The following is an 18,926-nucleotide window of genomic DNA, read 5'->3' on the forward strand; positions in this document are numbered from 1 at the left end:
GTCTCCTCGTTCCTTGCCAAGCGTGGGAAATGATCTGTCTTCTGAAACCTTCTTTAGTGCCTTGTAAGTTTCAAAATTCAACACAGAATACTTTTCTTGGCTTCAAAGCTCCTTTACTGTATTGTGCCAGCCTCTCTTCTGTCTCTCATTATAGTTTATTCTGTTTTTCTTCCCCTTACCTCTGCACATATACCAGACTGCTTCACCCTCACCTTTTGGGTACTTGTAATGTGGGTGGTAGATTCTTCTCCTGTGCTACTCTAAAACACACCCTCAGTGCAGTGAATTAGCTCTGACATTTCCCAGATTCCATCTCCATGTTCGGTTTCATCTTGCTTTATCCAGCAGCCAACCTGTATGGTTACCTATAATTTGGGTAACAAGCTATATATCGGTTCTCAGCTCTCTGTTAAAATGATTGACTACCTTTTGATAAACAACAAAGGTATGCTACATCTACACATATTTATGTAATAAATCAAACAGTATAACTGTTTATTTTAATCCTTAATTTTTACATTCATTATATTAGAAACTAAATGACATGTTTGAGTTGAGCTGCCAGGAACATTTTAAAATGCCTTGTTAGTGGTTAATTAAAATTATCTTAATTTTGCTGGATGTATGAAGAAAAAGTTTATGAACATAAGTTGTTGTTGTATTTTAAGCTGATATAAGGAAAAGAAATACTATATTTAATGAATTGGCTTATGATGACTAAAAAGATGCAGGCAGATGTCAGGTGGAGTTTTCAAGAGTCCAAGTAGGTCAGAAGGGAAGGCATGAGGAAGTCTCACTGTGTCATATGACTTGAATAATGGCTACAGTTTTAGCACCTGTATATGCATACAGACCATTTAGCTTTAGATATCTGAAGTCTTAGCAAATATTTATTATGCATAAGATACATAAAAAAGGTACCACATTCATCACCAAGAACAAATAAATAACCATAAAAGTAGTTTAATCTAGCCACTTTGAAAGCACCAAGTATGTCTAATGTGGACCTTATCTACAAGGGGTAGAATGAAATCAAGAATCTGCTGAAAATCAATATCAAAGCTTCCACTGAAGAGCTAGGATTTTACTCATAATATGTTTTGAGTAGGGTTTTTTTCTGCTTCTGTTAAAAACAAGCAATAAGAAAGACTCTTGATAGTCTTTGCCAAATCTCCAAGAACAGTTTTCACAATTGCATTACTCATCTGTGTTTTTTGGTATGCAAAAATGGTGAGTAATTTGACCAAATCTCAATTTGTACTCTTCTCAGGCCATAGATAGTAACTAATGAGCTTCCTTGTTGTTTGTAAAGTACCATTATTTTGCAGGAGTTATCCTTCCAATCTCTGTTTCCTTGCTACTTCATTAGGCATGCTAACAAGCATTTCCTTTACCTACAAGTAAATCAGTCAGTTGCTTTTATTTAAAAACACGTAAGGAATGGAATTGGGGCTTTCCAGAGCATGGGCTGGTCTCGTTTGAGCCAAAGCTTATGACTGTAGCTCTTTCTTGTCTTGGTCAGCTATGGAGGGAGATGCATTCACCAGGGAGTAACCATAAACATGCTGTTTGTGTTGTCTTGCTGCATTATGCTAGTGTGCACTGGGCCACAACTGATTGATTTGGCCTATAGACATGTATGCTAACTGTTTGAGTATAGTGAGTTCCTGCTGGATGTATGTGCATTCCAAGAAAGATAAGTCATTGAAGTTTTATATCTTCAAAGGTAATTACAAATATATACTTGTTACAAGAGGTCGCTTATTAACCCTTCTCCCCACCCACCCCCAAAATACTTTGTTCTGCTTCATAAAGTTGGGGAGGAATGAAAAAGAGATGGAAAAATCTACATTTGCTATCCCTTATGTCCAGTTCAGAGGTACCTAACTTTCTTTCCAATCTTCCCATACAGATTTTTTAAAAATATAGAGTCAAGTTATATTAATACAGTTTAAGTTAGGTAACTGGGCCAGCAGAAGGAACATTTTAGGGTTTTATTATTTTAAGATTTTATCAATGCATTTGTCCCACTGCAGTGACTCACCATGTTCACTTTCCTTATAAGGAAATGGCTGTTTCCAGATTTACAGTTACTTATTCCCCACATTGAAAGAGAAATAGAGTTTGTTGACAGCTGAAAAACTGGAGATATAAGAGGAAAAAAAAAACTTTACTAAGGAGCAATGAAGAAAATGTTATAGCACCTACTATCTTCTGATAAATTTTAGAGTGTATCATGGCAACTAGTTTTGAAATGCAAATCTCAAACAAACTATTTAATTATTTTATTTTATTAACTATTTTATTTTTATTTTTTTGTTTTATTTCTCTCATCATATTCTTGTCAGTAGTGGTTCTTCCACTGCTGTATGAACTGTATAAAAGAAAGAGTACTTAAATTTTGGTTCCACATATGATCTCTGTAAAACAGAAACTAATTGAAGTCTGAACCTCTTCACATTCAGTATGTGTGTTTTGGCTAGGAACAGAAATCACACACAAACTGGTATAAGTGATTGGAAACCAGTTCAAATCTTGTAGCATAACAGAAGTTCAGTGCCCGTAAACCACTTTCAAAATGGCCGAAACAGGTTTAAGATAAACCTGGATGGATGTAGTATCAGACTTAACTGATTTAGTTTAAAACAGTTTATTTAATTTCTGTCCAGAATCTCTCCAGATTCAAGTTAACTCACAGTTCCCTGGCTTCCTAGGATGCTAGGATTTCCTGTCCCCATCACCAACACCCCCTCACAGAGTGGATGGGCTACCAAACTGTCCGCTCCAGCCGAGTAGGGAGGTATGCTCTAGTGCCCCCCCACCCCAACACACCTTTTGGCTTGGGCCACTGCAGGCACATGGCTGCATTTCCGGAATTAAAAGTGTGTGTCTGTTCATTTGCTTTTCAGTTTAATCTACTCAGCTTAGACTAACCTGTGAAGATTGAATTGATTCAACCTCAGGTCCTTTGATTGTTTGTACCAAGCCTTTGTGTTCATTTCCACGTGGCATCTTCCTGTATATTAGAAACTGGTCAAAACATTCTGGGAAAGAAAGGGAAATAACCTCAATTTGTCCATCAGTTAATTGCAATCTTTATTTTATTATAAAAATTGAGTTTTGTTTCTTAAAACTTGCTGCAGTAAATTCCTATTCAGATAAAAAGACTGGTTTATGGAACTCTGAGCTCTAGTGACAGCTGTTTAAAATGCATTTCTGATGCCTTAAATACTGAGGGACCTACCTAATTTTGGGGAGCTGCCCCCCAAGCTTCCTGGGCAGAATGCAGGCCTGGGCAGCCATTATTTGGGTGGAGTATGGCAGGCCCCACCCCACCCTTCTGATTGGTCACAGGGCCCTGGTGGCCCCTCCCCTCACCTGACTGGCTGTGGGGGCTGCTTATCATGTGGCCACACCCCCTCACCACTGACTGGTGGTGAGGGCTTTCTGCCATGTGGTTCTGCCCCATGTCACTGGTTGTAACGGCTATCTGTCATGCAGCCCTGCCTCTCACTGCCGATTGGTGGAGGGGCATGGGGCCACGTGACAGATAGCCCTTGTAGCCAGTCAGTGGCGAGGGGTAGGGACAGCGGCCATCTTGTTGGCAGCCCTTCAAGTAGGCAGCCCAGCCTGCCTTCTCCTCCTTCCCCACCCAGGCAAGCTGCTGTAGCCCATAATAAGGTTTTTTCCACCATGGATTTCACAGTTTCTGTGGATTTTGTGGGCATTGCCCAGAATGATTTTGCAGAATCTGCAAAATGGCGAATTTGGCAGTTCCCTATAAATACTTTAAGCTTACTAAAATTTCTAAAATAATTTCACTTTCAGGATTGCACGAAGAAATATATTGTGAAGAATTACTTCTACTACTACCTCTTCAGGTTTTCAGCTGCTTTGGGTGAAGAAATTTTTTATATCACTTTCCTTCCATTTACCTGCTGGAATATCAATCACTGTGTGTCTAGGAGGATGATAATTGTTTGGTCTGTAAGTATTGCAATGATTATTAAAATGTATATTAATTTCTTTACCATATTTATTATTTTTAATATCTGATGTCTTATAAAAAACCTAAAGTGAGATTAATTTTACTTCCAGAAGTACAAATATAATTTTCAGACTAATTTTAAATAAAAAGCAGGACCAGGGAGCTGCTTTTACACTGTTTCTGATGCACATACTCAGTCTTGTACTATTTCTTCCTTTTGGGGAAGTATTCTTGACCTTGCAACCGGAAAGAGAAATGAACCTAAATTTAAAAAATATTTTTTCTTCATCCTACCTGCCACTCCTCATGTCATCCAGTCTGGAAATGGAGCTCAAGTTTTAAACAGTGTCTGTAAAATTGGTTTGGGGAGTTCAGCACTTTATATTCTCCCAGTAACTGTGGATCAAATGTACTCGGTGTATAAGGAAAGAAATGTTAATGGGAAGAATGATGATGATAATTTCAAACTGCTTTTGCAGCAAGCTAAATTTGGGATCTGAGAGTTGAGCTGGGTCCTTGCCTTCTTGTGCTTATTGACCAATGGTGAAAACTCTTTAAGCCAAACACAGTGTTTCAGGATACCCAGGCAGTTATGTTGCTGTTTTTCCATAGGTGTAACTGACTGGTATTCACTGAAACCTGGTGAACAATTCTGCTGACAATTGAAGGATACTGGACTCCAGTTCATACTGTTGACTCTGCAGGGTTACCAAAAATAAATACGAGTAAAATAATAATTTAGTCACTTTAGTCATTTAACTTGGATTTAATTCTCAATGCAGGCAGGGAGATTGAGAATTGAGTAAGAAAAAAATAAAAAGGTCTTTTCTGGGAATTGAACAGCGCTCTATAATGTTATGGTGACCCTGTACTTGACTGTAGAGCTGACTTGTGTATGTGTATAGCAGTGACCTCTGCTGGATCATGGTAGACATGTACAATTTTCCTTATTAAGACAGAAATATGGAGAAGCTATTCTCAGAAACATATTCAGGCTTATTTCTAACTGATGTTAATGGTTAGGCATTCAAGGGCATGTCAAATATTTAGATGTGGTCATGAAGCAAAGGCATTGTGGGCACCTATACATGAGCAGCGAGGCTGCTTCTTGCTGCTGATTGGCTAAGAGGGCTGCCCATGGTGTGGTCCCACCCCTCGCTGCTCATGAGGCCACGAGGCCAGGCCCCAGTGGCCCTGAGGACCTCTAGCATCTATTGGGGAGGCAATATTTTTAGTAAGTTGTTTTTTTTTTCCTGGTGATTCTGTGCCAAAATCATGGGGATCGCCATTTTTGCGGGGTTTGCAGAAACCACTTTTTCTCTATTTCCATGAAAAACACAAAATCACAAATAGGGTAGATACATATTTCTAACTTGGAAGGATTTTAGCATTGGTGAAAACTTGTCTAGCGTATTTGTGAACTAAGATTAAGAGTTCTCTGAGACTTAGTAAGTAATTACTGGCTAACATTATTCTTTAAGAAAAGGTGTGTAAATATCTGAAATAATTTGTTGTATGTAGAACATCTACAAAAATGAAGCCAATTGTGAAGTAAAGGGCAAAAGCCATTCTGTGCCAATAGTTCTAAGCAATACATTATATAAAGAAAAGCTGAAAAATAAATTCTATAATTAAAACTAGGAGTAGGTGGACACTGTATAATTAGAGTTGGGCTTTGGCCATGAATACTCCTACTCTTTTTGGGAAAGTGCCACAGAAGCTTGTAATTACATGGCAGTGCCTCCTGCTTTGCATATCACTCAAAAGATGGTACTTCTGGCATCACAGTACCCTTTAATTCCACATATCAGCATGGTTTGATATTGATTCAGAGGGAGGTGTGATGCCTACAGAATTGCTAACATCTCTTCCCAAAGGACCTGTTTTCCCTTAGACATGTTCCATCCAAGTATTGACCAGACCTAATCCCATTTAATTCAAGAGACTGTTCAAAGATATAGCATTATGTTTATTTCTCACTGGTAAGCAATATACAGAGTGGCATAGATAATGGAAACAGAAAAGGAGCCTACCTGATGAATAATATATATATAAAAAAGTGAAAATCCTTATTTTAAAATGTTCATTTATATATATGTGTAGACGGACCAAAACATTCTCTGAATGCTAACATTTTTATTTGGAAATTCAACTGGATGGCATAATGTGCTGACATTCAGCTTTTGAGCAATGAGGAGAATTTTGTTGTATTATATGTGGCCTTACAAACTTGCCTGGGAGGTCCTTATATACTCTCCAGCAGCAAAAAAATAGTCTTGTCACAAGAAAAAACTCTTACAGATCTTGAGAAGCAAACTGCAGAATTGTGTATCATGTGATTCACTTTGTCCACTTGTTTGTTCCTTAGCTATAAAAGGTTCTTGTGCTGTCAAAGTGAAGCACTTCAAGTTTTGAAAGTCAGGCCTGTGGCAGACATGCAAGTAAAAGCACCACAGGATCGGATGTGCGGTCTCCACAGCCATTCTTCCTGATGCGCCAGCCAAGTTGTAAGCTCCCATGGCTGGGAGCCCTGTCAGCTGCTCTGGGCTGGGATCCTGAGGCTGGGAGCTGTCAGCTGACAGGGCTTCCACCAGTAGGGGTGCACCAGGCCTGGCCACATATTCAATTAGTGGTGTGATAGGAACCAGCTACAAAGTTATTACACCATTAATTGTGTTTTATTGCACCATTAATTGTATTAACATGTGGCCAGGTAACAATTTAGGATGTGATTAACTGCCTAATCGTGTTTTAAATGTAGTGTGAGCCAGGGACCTAAAACATGTACTACACACTAATGAAAATTCCAGCCTGTTGGCTAGTTAAGTGCAAAACAGCACCATTTCGTTTCAACTTCATTTCACCATTTCGACAAGATAGTGTTTCATTTTGAGTTTTGTTTCGAAAGCATTATCCTGTTTTGTTTCATCAAAACTGTTTTGCTGTTTCAGCGGTGTTTCGACATTTCGCCTGTAGGCTATAATGGGGAAGCACAAAACTGCCTATAGCTTTGTCATTTTTTGGCAGCTTGGGATGAGAACAGCAGGGATGATATCAGGTGATGACAACAGGTAAAATAATAACTTAGTGAGCAGTAGCACCAGCAGCATCTCAGCCAGCCAAACTGCCACAGAACCTTTCTTTCCTCTCCTGTAGGAGCTTCTTCTCCAGCGTGTGTGTTAAGGTGTGCCCTCACTGCGTCCTTCCCCCTTCTTCTCCCTCCCTCTCCTTACTTTCTGTTTCCCTGCAGGCAAGGCCAGCTTCAGCTTCAAAACTCAAAATGTTTTGAAACTTTTTAAATGTTTTGAGTGCCCTCATTTCATTTCGAGGCTGTTTCGAAGCCCTTCGTTTTGTTTCAATTTCATTGTTTCGAGCTCAAAATGAGCCAAAACAGAGTAGAAACAAAACAGCCGGTAAAATTTCGCACAGCCCTAGTTAAGATTACCACTCCTTTGTATCTCATTAGGTTCCACTCCTGTGTATCTCTTACTTGCTAGTTAAGATTATCACCTCTTTGTACCTGCTTAGTGACTTAGTACCTTCAAGCCTTTCACAACTTTGCCTGTTACAAAGTTTGGACCAAACCAATTCAATTTTCCTGAAAATGCACTCAACTGCGGTGAGCTGCTGGGCAGAAGTGTGGACCAAAGAAAGAAAAATTTATTCTAGTTAAAGGAAAATATTGGCACCAGAATAAATGGGGATAAACTGGCCATAAAGAAATTGAGGCTGGAAATTGATAGACACTACTTGAACTAGTGAGATTTTTGGGAACAGCTTTCCCAAATGTGTATTGGGAACTCAAAACCAAGCAAGTTCCAAGAGAGAGTTTGTTTTATTTATGAAAGTAGTTTAAGTAATGTGGTTGCCTGCCACAGTGATGGACTGGATTTGATGATGCAGGACATCCCTTTCTGTCTTATGTTCCTAAATCAGGGAGCTAACAGTTTTCTCTTCAGTTGATGGCTGCCAGAAAGAGAGGAAGCAGCCCTTGCCAGGCTTGTCCCCAAGGCCAGACACCGGTTAGGGCAACGGCTCAGGCAAATGGGGGGAAGGTGGGATTAAACTCCCTTGTCTTTGGGAGGGCATGGGACTCCAGCCAGGGTCTGCACAGCTCCTGCTTAGGTGGTGGGGGGCCTGGTCAGAGCTGGCTGCCATGGTCCTGCTATCCACCCAGGGCTGTGGGTGTTGCTGAGGGCAGATGCAGAGGGGGCCAGCCTGGGCTGGGCTGCAGGGGTCAGGCCCTTCCCAGCAGGCTGCAGCTCGGTTTGAGGTTGTGTGGGCTGTGTGGCCAGATTGCTCCCTGCACCTGGGCCAGGCAGGGCTGTCATGGAACTGCAGCTAGCTGGGAAGGGCCCAGCGGCTGCGGGTCCGGGAGGGCCCCAGCGGCTGCGGCTCTGTAACAGCCTGGTCTGGCAGCATTCGCTGGGTAGCGGGTTGCCCGGGCTGGCTTGGACCCTGAGCCTGGCAGCTGCAGCCACATCACAAGCTGCAGGCTGTGCAGGGCTGGGCAGGCTATTTTGTCCCCCTTGCCTTCAGCTGCTGCTGCTGTGGCTTCTGCAGCTGCCACCCCTGATGCACTGCACCACTCTGGGTGGGTGGGCAGGAAGTTTCAGCCCCACGGCTTATGCCCAGCACATGGGGCTCTGGCTCCAGCTCCCAGACGCCTTCCGCCTGCTTCACCCGCAAGGGCTGTTCATCGTGCTGGACGGGTAGAATGGGTGGAACGCAGCCAGAGCTGGATCAAGAGCTCCATGTGCTGGGCAGAAGCTGCAGAACTGAAGCTACCCCACCCTGCGTGGCGCTGCGCAGGGCGGCAGAAGCAGGAGCTGCAGCTGGAGGTGAGGGAAGCAGAACAGCCCTGCCGGGCCAATCCAGCTTCCCCTTGTCTCCAGTGGCTCCAGTTCCCAGTCGCCTCCCACTCACTCTGCTGCCTGGCATAATGAGCAGTCCCAGCAGGCAGGCGGAGCATGTGGAAGGCAGCCGAAGCTCCATGAGCTGGGCAGAAGTCGCTGGGCTGAAGCTCCCCCTGCCCCCACAACCCAGAGCAGTGCAGCAGGAGTGGGAGGGGGAGTAGGCGCTGAAGGCGAGGGGAAGCTGGCTTGGCTTGGAACGGCTGTTCTGCTCCCCTCACCTCCAGCTGTGGCTTTTGCTCCTGCTGCCATGCATAGTGCCATTCGGGGCAGAGGGATCTTCAGCCCCACGGCTTCCACCCAGCGCATGGAGCTCTGGCTCCAGCTCTGGCTGCCTTCCACCTGCTCCTCCCACCCAATGCGATGAGCAGCCCCTATGGGCGGAGTGGGTGGAAGGTGTCTGGGAGCTGGAGTCGGAGCCCCATGCGATGAGCAGAAGCCACGGGGCTGAAGCCTCCCACTCATCCAGAGCAGCATGGTGTGGAGCAGGGGCAGCAGCGACAGTGGCAGCTGGAGGCAAGGGGGGCAGAACAGTCCACCTAGATCCAGGCAGCCTGCAGCTTGTGATGTGGGCGCAGCTGTCGCGTGCTGCACAGGACAGAGGGCGCAGTGGCAGGGGTGGCGGATGGCTGCCGGGCTCAGGGCCTGTCGGCATCTCCGAGACAGCCTGGACAGCCTGCTACCAGGCCAGTTTCTGCCTGTGCTGCTGGGGGGAGAGAATTCAGCTCCATCCAGAACCTAGCTGTGCCTGACAGTAACGGTGGGGCGGGGGAGAGAATTGCAAAGGGCCAAGTAGAAGGCAGGGCCGGAAGCTGCTGTGGGTCTCGCTTTGTCCCTGACCTAGACTCAGGGCCAGAGTCAGAGCTGCAACAGCCCCCTGGCTTCCCCTCTGCTTTATATGCAAATCTAAGATGAGGGGCTTTTCCCCCCATGCTGATTACAGGGGGGAAACCTCATTTTAGATACAAGTAGATATAGTATTTGGATTATCAAAGCAACATGTTGTACTTTTACAGCATCTTCCCTCTGATTGCAAAAGACTTAACAAATATTAAAGTAATTTTGGTATCCTATTAGATACAAAATTGTTATCCACACTTCACAGAGAAGGGAAACTGAAGTGTGGAGAGAGATTGTTGTTTGCCTAAGGTATGCAGTAGTACAAAATACTAAAAGAGTTTGGATATAGCTCAGATGGCTCCTTCCTTCCCAGTCCTGAGCTTTAAATACCAGAAACTCCCCTTTCTGAGTGTGTGTGCATGCATAAAATATGCTTGTAACCTGCAGAATTACAGCATATAAATTATTATATAGAACACTTGGGCAGTGTGGACTTTGCCAGGGGAGTGTTTGAAGTCAACACTGTGGCAGAGAAGCTGCTAATTACTGAGTAGCGGGCATTTCAGGAACAAGGTGGGATTCCTGAGCAATGTGTACAGTATATAGTTAGAGAGAAGAAAAGGATCAGGTGTCAGGGAATCTCCTTTAGGTCACCAACCATCAAGGAGCAAAATCCAGGATGAGGACATGACCACTCCATAGACTTCTGGATTTAGATAATGTAGCTGTCTGCTATGGCTTTGCTTGTGGGCTCACTAACTCTGCCCTTCGACCCAGCTGCAGCACAGAGTGAATGCAGCTATACTTCTTCCTGCACAGGAATAATCCATGGCACTGTGGGAAGGTCAAGTAGCTGTTGCTTCTGAGCATAGTTAATTAATCTGGCTACAATTAAATATACTGCTAGACAAACCTAATTTGAGGTGCAGCAGCACACAGATGCATCAGTACTGCCTCTGCAAGGTAACCACATTGGTGTGGCGCCAGGCAGGGGCAGATTTAGGGGGTGCAGTCACATCCCTCTTTGATTCCTGGTCCACCCAAAGTTTTAAAATCAAGTGCCAGGCTGGCAATAGTATTTCTATTCAGGCAACAGGGAGGGAATCATTTGACTTCATGGTTCATTGTAAACTACCTGATTCCTTGTAAACTCTTAATTCTGCAGGTATGAATGACCCTCTCTACTTTTTTTAATGATTTTGATGTTCCACTAATTAAGCTATTCTTTCTTCTTCAGTTTTGCTGCCTGTTCCTTTTCATGTAGCTCCTATTTCACAGCCCTGCAGACTGTTTTTCAGTCTAGCTAAAAACATTAATTCAGGTGTAGAAACATTAACTCAGGTGTGGAAATAACTTCCAGTGAAACATTGGATGCACCGTCAAGATGCTCAAGAAGGCTAGATTTTTGTTTTGTGATTTTGAAAGAAATATACATGTATTTGTAATGATAACAGGACTAAAGAAACAACATATTTTGATTATTTTTACCTATTGTGTTGTGTTTTGTAAATAATATATGATACCGTATAGCAAATTAATACAAATTTCAATAAAGATATATTTGTTTTTGTTTTGATCTTGAATGGAATAATATAGCCCTGGACCCCTGGAATATTAGTAAAGTTTTTAGTTTCTTGTTACGTGAAGAAAAATTGGGTTTTATGTTTATATGTGATGCACTGCACCCTTCTAAAAATCCTAGATCTGCCCCTGGCTCCAGGCACTATCATGCCATGTTATTTCACTAGACTTGGCAGAATACTGTTTGGCACTGTTTGCGGACCAGTTTTTCAATCTGGGGACAAAAGTTCCATTTCAAGACACTGGGACATAGCCCTTGAAATTCAAGATTGATGGCCACTTGTGATACGAGAGGATAGGGCATGTAACTGGATACCAGATTTCCATTGGACAGTAACTGTTTGTTATTAGCTGTAAATGGCACATTAGAGATTTCAGTATTTAGTCAGATCAGTAAGTAAAATATGACAGTAAATGATATCAGTAAATCAATGGATTTTTATATATGAAGATTTTGCCTAAAACTGTACTCTCTTGTTAGTATTAGCAAGTAAAAGACTCGGGATAAACTAGCCAATATAGTGTAAAGCTGCCGACCAGGTTTCAATAAGGTGCCAAAAATTACCATCCTACAACATATGTACAACATGAAAATTAAACAAAAAGGGCATGAATGAGCATCAAATACACATAATTATTTTAATACTCACATTTTAAAAAGTTGCTTGCCTTTTTAGACTCACTTAAACAATAAAACAAGAACAAAAACAGACAAAAATCCTTTGTTTTTTTATAGGTTAATAAATCCTGGAGATTGAGGATTCAAATTTAAATTCTTCTAAATGTTTTAATTGTATAAATTCAAAGATTCATGGAGCATTAAGGCTATATGGCACCATTACAAAAATCTGATTTGACCTTCAGTATAACACAAGACATAGGACCTCCCCCACCCCCAAATGTCTATGTCAATAACTTATGGTTTGAACTAGGATGCTTTAAACTATCTAACTGGTCTTGATTTACTGATTTAAAATGACAGAGTTTCCTTCAAATCCCCAGATTAAATTTAGGAATCTGGGAGGTGATAGAATCAAATTCCCAATCTGAATATGTCCCAGAGCATCTTGTTTTTCTTTATTGGATTTGGATATTAGTCAAGAGGTGGGTAGTTTGGAAGCAATGCTATTTTTGTGTGACCTCCATAATTTTGATCTGGGATAGTGTTTAAATAATCTGAGGCTTTAAAGATAGCAAACTTGAACCCATCATTTTAGTTTGACTTTAACTTTTGGACACTGTCTAATCCTAATTTCTAACCTCCTTTCCACTCAAATTTGATTCCTTCACATGTTTAGACTTCTTTAAATGTAAACACTACTTCTGAATTTCTTGAATATGTAAATCTTGGGATGAATTGACACATTCCACAGAGTGTTATAATCTAGAAATTAGAGGCGAGTACCTAACTTTACCTCCAATTCAATATAGGGTTGGAGCGGTGTTGTAGGCATGATGGTCCAGGAAATGTATGAGACATAGGCACCGAGTACATGGGGACCCAAGGGCCCAGGCCACTTCGGAAGGTAGAATGACCACCATCCCTAATTGGGCAAGACAGTCCTGAAATGGGAACATCACGTCCCAGTCCTGGGCTGCCTGACTCCAGAACAGCTTTTGCCCCAGATCCCCAGTCTCATGCAGGGAACCAGGTTTTCCATTCACTGCAGAAAAATGTGGGAAATGGTGGGTTTCCTCTTGCAGGCTGGCAGAGTTCCAGCCTGCAAGGGGCTGCAGGGAGTGGAATGCAGGGGGCACCATGTGCACACATGCACATGGCCAGGAATACAGCCCCAGGCAATGGTGAAGAGCAGCTCCCCCAGTTGCCTGCAGGTAAGAGTGGGGGGAAAGGCAGATCAGGGTCTCCAAAGTGAAGAAGGAAGTGGGGCAGGGGCTGGGCCTGGGAGCACTGCCCAGCCAGGGTGGTATATAGGGCCCAGGGCCAGGGTGGGGAATGGGACAGCTATGATTGACTCCTCCAGGGGCCAAGGGGGCTGGCTTCCTGCTACTGCACGCACTTCTGGGGAGGGGTTTATGGGAGGCCACGTGCCCCCAGATTTCTGTGCAGGATGAGGACAGATGCAGGCTGCCTGCTGCAGCTTCAGGGCTCCCTGCCCTGCTGCCCTTCCCATGGGAGCCCTTTGCCAACCATGCCACCATGGCAAGGTGTCCCTTGCTCACCCAGCAGCAGTGGGGGTGGTGATACAGAGTTGTGCTGCAGTGTGGCCAGGGGGGGACTCCCATGGGCAGGGCAGCAGGGTGGGGAGCTCCAAGCCTGCAGCAGGCAGCCCACATCTGTCCCCACCTCCCCTAGAGGCTCCATTTGGCTCTGCTCTGGCCATGCCATGAGGTGCAGGGGGTGGGGGGGGTCCATCATCTTAGGCCCCACCCTGGCAAAAATAAAAGTCAACACCTATGGTATGAGAGGCAAGGGTTTTTTGTGATCATCTATTATTGTACCACTTGTTGGGAGAGCAGTGTGACCACCTTTGGGGTACAAGGGTGCTTTGTGCTTGAAAGCTGGTCAGACTTCTTTCCCAGCTATACAGTTGGTCCAATATAGTTTCATAGTTTCTAGGGTCGGAAGGGACCTGGGCAGATCATCTAGTCCGACCCCCTGCCATGGCAGGAAAGAGTACTGGGGGTCAAACGACCCCAGCAAGATGGTCATCTAACCTCCTCTTAAAAACCCCCAGGGTGGGAGCCTGCACCACCTCACTTGGAAGCTGGTTCCAGACCCTAACCGCCCTGACCGTGAAGTAGCGCCTCCTGATGTCCAACTTAAACCTTCCCTCCGCCAGCTTGTGACCGTTATTCCTGGTCACTCCGCCAGGAGTGACTCCTGGTCCAGGATACTCCAGTGACTCCAGGATATAAGATATCACATAAAAGGGCCAACCCTTTCCTCTCCAGTTTAGTATAATAGTGATCTGGGGAATGTTGTGCAAGTCTTGTGAAATCAGTGAAAATAACTATCTGTTTTCTTTATCAATATTAAGGAACTTTCTTGTCTTTTTTTGCTAAAAAAATAAAAAAATAAAAAATTGATGATGTGATTTTGACTGTGCGAGTGAGATTACAGTAAATAAAGTCAGGTTGTATATTGAAATTATTGGAGCTATGCTGTCTTGTGCTATTTGAGGATCTAGGCAATGGTTCAGATGTCTGGTGTTGTAGGTGAATAGGAGCAAGTGATTCCTGTTTTGAATTAATTTATGAGGAAGTTTGTATGATGTCTTTCAATGAAACAGTAACTGAATGGTTGTACTTTTTACAAGGCTTGTAAATGATGGATTTTGAACTTTGGACTTCAGGGCAAATATTTCATAGCAATCTCAAAACTAAAATTTAGCTTTATTTCTGTCTACGATTGGTTGGATCCTTGGACACTGTTTTGAAAACTGACTTGTGGAGCCATGTCACAAATTACATTTAGGATGTGTTAACCATAGTTAAAACATGAGCATCTATACATTCAAACAGTAAAACATATGCTAAGTGAACTCATAGCATAGCAGAATGATGACTTTTGCAGGAGTAGTATCTCCAGGTCATATAAAATAGCACATACTCAGCCATGGTTAGACTACTTCAAAGAGGTAATGCTAACATTTTTCAGTCCTCTTGGCACCAACAGGATTCAGTAGCAGGACAAGACACCCTTTCCCAGGCTGGGCTCCCAGTGCCTCCCTCTGCCTGCAACCAGTGGCAGAGACTCAGCTTGCTCTAGTGTGCTAGGGGCAGGCACACCCAGGCTGGGCAGTGTTTGGTATATAGCAGGTATGGTGTGGGCTCTGGGATGTGGAGTACCCTCCCACCTTATAGGTGGGTATGTGGGCTGTAGCACTTGGTGTCAGTGTTGGGGGTGGAGGGTGGAGCACAGCTGGCTTTAGTCCTGTCCAGAGTAGGCTGAGATCCTAGTAAGTGTTACAGTAACTGCTCAGAACTTGTTCTAACTTCAGATCTGGCACAAAAAGTCCCCATTGGCTCCTGCAGTGCAGTCTGCTAGCACTGGTGGACTGGGGAAGGGAGGGGGCAGCCACCTAGATCCCCCCCTGTCTGACTTTCATGCTATTTTCACATGTCCATGCTTTTGAAAATGTTGGGCTTCATGTTAAGGAATTTGAGATTGCTCTGATTAATATTCAGGCACAAAATGAGGTAAGCTGTTAATAAAAACTAAAACAAACAAAGGTTGGTTCTTCCCATCCCTTCCCCCATTTTCAAAAAAATGTGAGACGTTTCTAGGTGCCTGGTGAGGCTGTTGTACAGGGGTTCATAGAAGAGTAGCTGTTGGGTGAGGTTGTACAACAGGAAGATGGTAATATTACAGGCAAAGAACACTAGTACCTAAGAACACAACATCGTGCACCCATGAGATGGTGAAAAGCTTAGTGTCTGGGCACCCAGCTGAGCCAGAGCCCTCGGGCACCCTAGGTACCTTCTACTGTGGGAATATTTTTGGGCAAACAATGTCCAGATCCAGCTTTGAGAACTGTTGTTGCAAGGACTTGATCTTGGGTTCCTGAGTCCTCTGCATAATGGCCATAGGATATCCTTTGACATGTGGAAACCTGCCTTAAACCAGCGTATTCTGTTGTAAAAAAAATCACTTTGTTCTTATTTTAAATATTAAGGTTGCTAAGAAAGGGAAGTTGGAACCTCCACAAACTCTTGCTATGAGGAATGCAATTGTGCACCAGCTGCTCTAACCTTTCCTTTATTTTTTTTTTCCTTGTCACCAGTAGAATCTAATTTGGAGCTAGTTAAACATTAATTTTGAATTCCAGGGGATTTGCTGCAAACAAAAATATTTGGTCTTTTTAGAAACTCTGAAAACAAATAAAGGTTGCTCTCCCCATCTTATAATTGGAAGGGTGTGGTGGAGAGAGAATACATTTTGGATCACTATCATTATCTGAAAAATGACTCTTGGGCTTGATGACTGGAAACCTGCACATGCACATTTTCCATAGAACCTAGTCCCATCTGTCTATCCCTTTGATCAAACAAAAACAAAGTCCACACAGCTAGAGACCAGCCCCTTTCATGCTTTATTTAATTTGTTTTGCGGGTGGCTATGAACAAGAGGGTTTGCTTTTTTATTTGTTTAGCTTGTTTATACTAGGAAGCTGTTTGAAATGCAGAGGTTCCACAGACAAGATAGTTTAGGAACTTGTTTTGGGTCTGATGGATTGGAAAATCATGTCAAAGTGCAGGAAATTTTGGTTTTACTGCTTTACTTGCATTTTTACTTTTAGTTTTTTTAATAGCTTCTATGGCATACTTGGTCTTCAAAAGCACATACACCAGAATCTTAATTAGTTTTAATGCAGGGCTTGCTTAAGTTGGCTTAACAGAACAGATGTGGGAGAATAGAAAACATGAAATAACTGGAGTATCTTTTCAGATTTTTGGGAAAAGGGGTTATTTTCTTAAAATAAGTTTTACTCCTGCTTTTGTGGAAAACTGCATTTTGTCAGGTACCTTCTGTTTGGTTCCTTTCCATGGAGTGCAGTCTTCAGACTTTTCTTCCCCTACTTTAGGACCATAAACCTAAAGTAGAGAACTTATTGAATGTGGAGATGTAATGAGTATTCACAACAGTGTGCTCTTTCTTAAAGCAAAGCATTTATACAATTCATACAAGTGCTATACAATTGAGCCTTGTGGCCCCCCAGTTTTCTGTAGAAGGATCTTCTCTTATCACAGTGAATTTTCTCTGCTTTATTGCGTCATGTACTATGGTAAATAATTAGCCTCACACTTAATTCTAAACATTTTTGTCATTTTGTTTCAATCACAGAACTTGCCAATATAGTTTAGGAGGGAAACCATTGCCGTGTGTGTGGTTGTTTTGTTCAGGTTTTAGTCTTCAAAAGTCTAACCCCCATATTCATATCAAGCGAGAAGGTAATGAATGGCTTCATGCTTGAGACAGTAAGGCCTATAGCACCAGATGGTAGTGCTCTGATTGACTGTTTATATCATAGAATCATACAGAAGTAGGGCTGGAAGGGACCTTCATCTGCCATCTAGTGAGATGCTAGTCCAACCCCCTGCCTGAGACAGGATCAACCCTATCCAAACCACCCTATACAAACCATAATCTAAACTCTACATTGACTACTGTCAACCCTAACACAACACAGACCTAACACCCTACCCTGCCACAGATAAAGCAGGTGAATGTTGTCTGTATTGCTCAAGAGATCCCTGGTAGTGTTGAGCCCCAGCTCAAGTCTGGGATCGTGCCTGGTATGCAAAAGCCAATAAAGATACCAGGGGTGAAAGTATAAAGATTTATTGCTAGCAATACAAGGTGCAAGCGGAATAATTTCACGTAACAAGCACACAGATTCTTAATTCTAAGCATCTTTTATACAGGAGTATTGGACCTTCATAAGCATTCTTGTTTGCTAATTGGTTATAAGGGAGTGACGCAAGGAGTTCTTTACTGAGCATGTCTCTATACCTGTGTTTTAGCTATGTATCTCATTTCCATACATGTATGTTTCATTAGCATACTTTCTCCCCACCCAGGGGTGTGATTCTCAATATTCAAATCAGCTCTTTGCCCTAGTCCTCTGATTCTGCTTTTGTTTTCAAGCCTCCTTTATCTAAGACTGTCTCCTCCTTATCATTGCAGATGGGCATTAGTTACATAACAGAGACTTTTGCTTGGGCTATGTGTAGTGGTTTCTAGGTCAAACCTGACAATAACACTGAGGGTGTTGAGGGTAAATCCATGGCAAAAATCTTAGCCATTGCTACTAAAACTTTTAATGGAAGGAAAGAAAAAAAGAAAAAAAACAAAACAAAAGGAAGATCAGTCCAACATTCGCATGTTGGCAGCAGTAATACAGCCCACAAATCCGTATAAAACCAATCTGCCCCGTGGCCCGAGGCCCTTTGTGCCTAGGCCACCGGGCCGAACTCACCAACCGTACGGGCCCAACGTGTGTCATTACTGTAAAAAGGAAGGACACTAAAAAAGAGAGTGCAAGTTAAAACCAAAAAGATCCCCAAGTGATAACCCTAAAAATCAAAAATTCAAGAACCCTCAGTTCACTGCTGTTGCCCCAGATCTTGCTCAAAACCAATTTAACGACTGACATGATGAGGGAGATTCTACATGCCACTTTCTGCAACTATCCTCTGTCCAACCTAAAGAAGTCACCCTAAACTGCAGTGCTCAAGATCCCTTAATACCCTTAAAGATAGGAGAACACGTCTACGAGTGCCTGCTAGACACAGGGGCAACTTTTTCCAATATTTCCAAAGGACATCTTTCACCAAGTGAAAAACAAGTCACTGTTATGGGAATTGAGGAAAAACCCTTCCGTTGCTCATTTTCTCAACCCACAAACGTAAAAATTGGCCCCCTCCCAGCAGAACACTCCTTTCTTCTAGCAACTGGCCCTGTAAACCTTCTTGGACGGGATCTTCTTTACAAACTACAAGCCACCATACAGTGCTCACCTGACGGAATTATTCTAAAGTTTCCGTCCTCCCTGGTCCCAATGATAGCCACAGTGCTTGCAGTTACAGAAGACTCGAGCTTGCAGTCTCTTCCCCTTGTTCTAAAAGAAAGGGTACCCCCA

General features: G+C 43.0%; 1 protein-coding gene across 2 annotated transcripts in view; it reads left to right on the top strand.

Annotated features, from left to right (window-relative positions):
* Nucleotides 1-3,824: 3,824 nt before the first annotated feature.
* SGPP2 (sphingosine-1-phosphate phosphatase 2) overlaps nt 3,825-18,926 on the top strand; it is an 82,649-nt gene continuing 67,547 nt past the window's right edge. Inside the window, exon 1 of one of the 2 annotated variants that reach the window (XM_025215776.1) lies at nt 3,825-3,898. Coding sequence is in view for 1 of the 2 variants with exons in the window: in XM_025215770.1 (XP_025071555.1) it covers nt 3,970-3,987 (18 nt within the window). In the remaining variant the exon portion in view is untranslated. Of the gene's footprint in view, nt 3,988-18,926 lie in introns of both variants that reach the window. The other variant, XM_025215770.1, reaches the window with a different exon arrangement.

Source organism: Alligator sinensis, unplaced genomic scaffold, assembly GCF_000455745.1.
Source record: "Alligator sinensis unplaced genomic scaffold, ASM45574v1 scaffold187_1, whole genome shotgun sequence".
NCBI lineage: Eukaryota > Metazoa > Chordata > Crocodylia > Alligatoridae > Alligator > Alligator sinensis.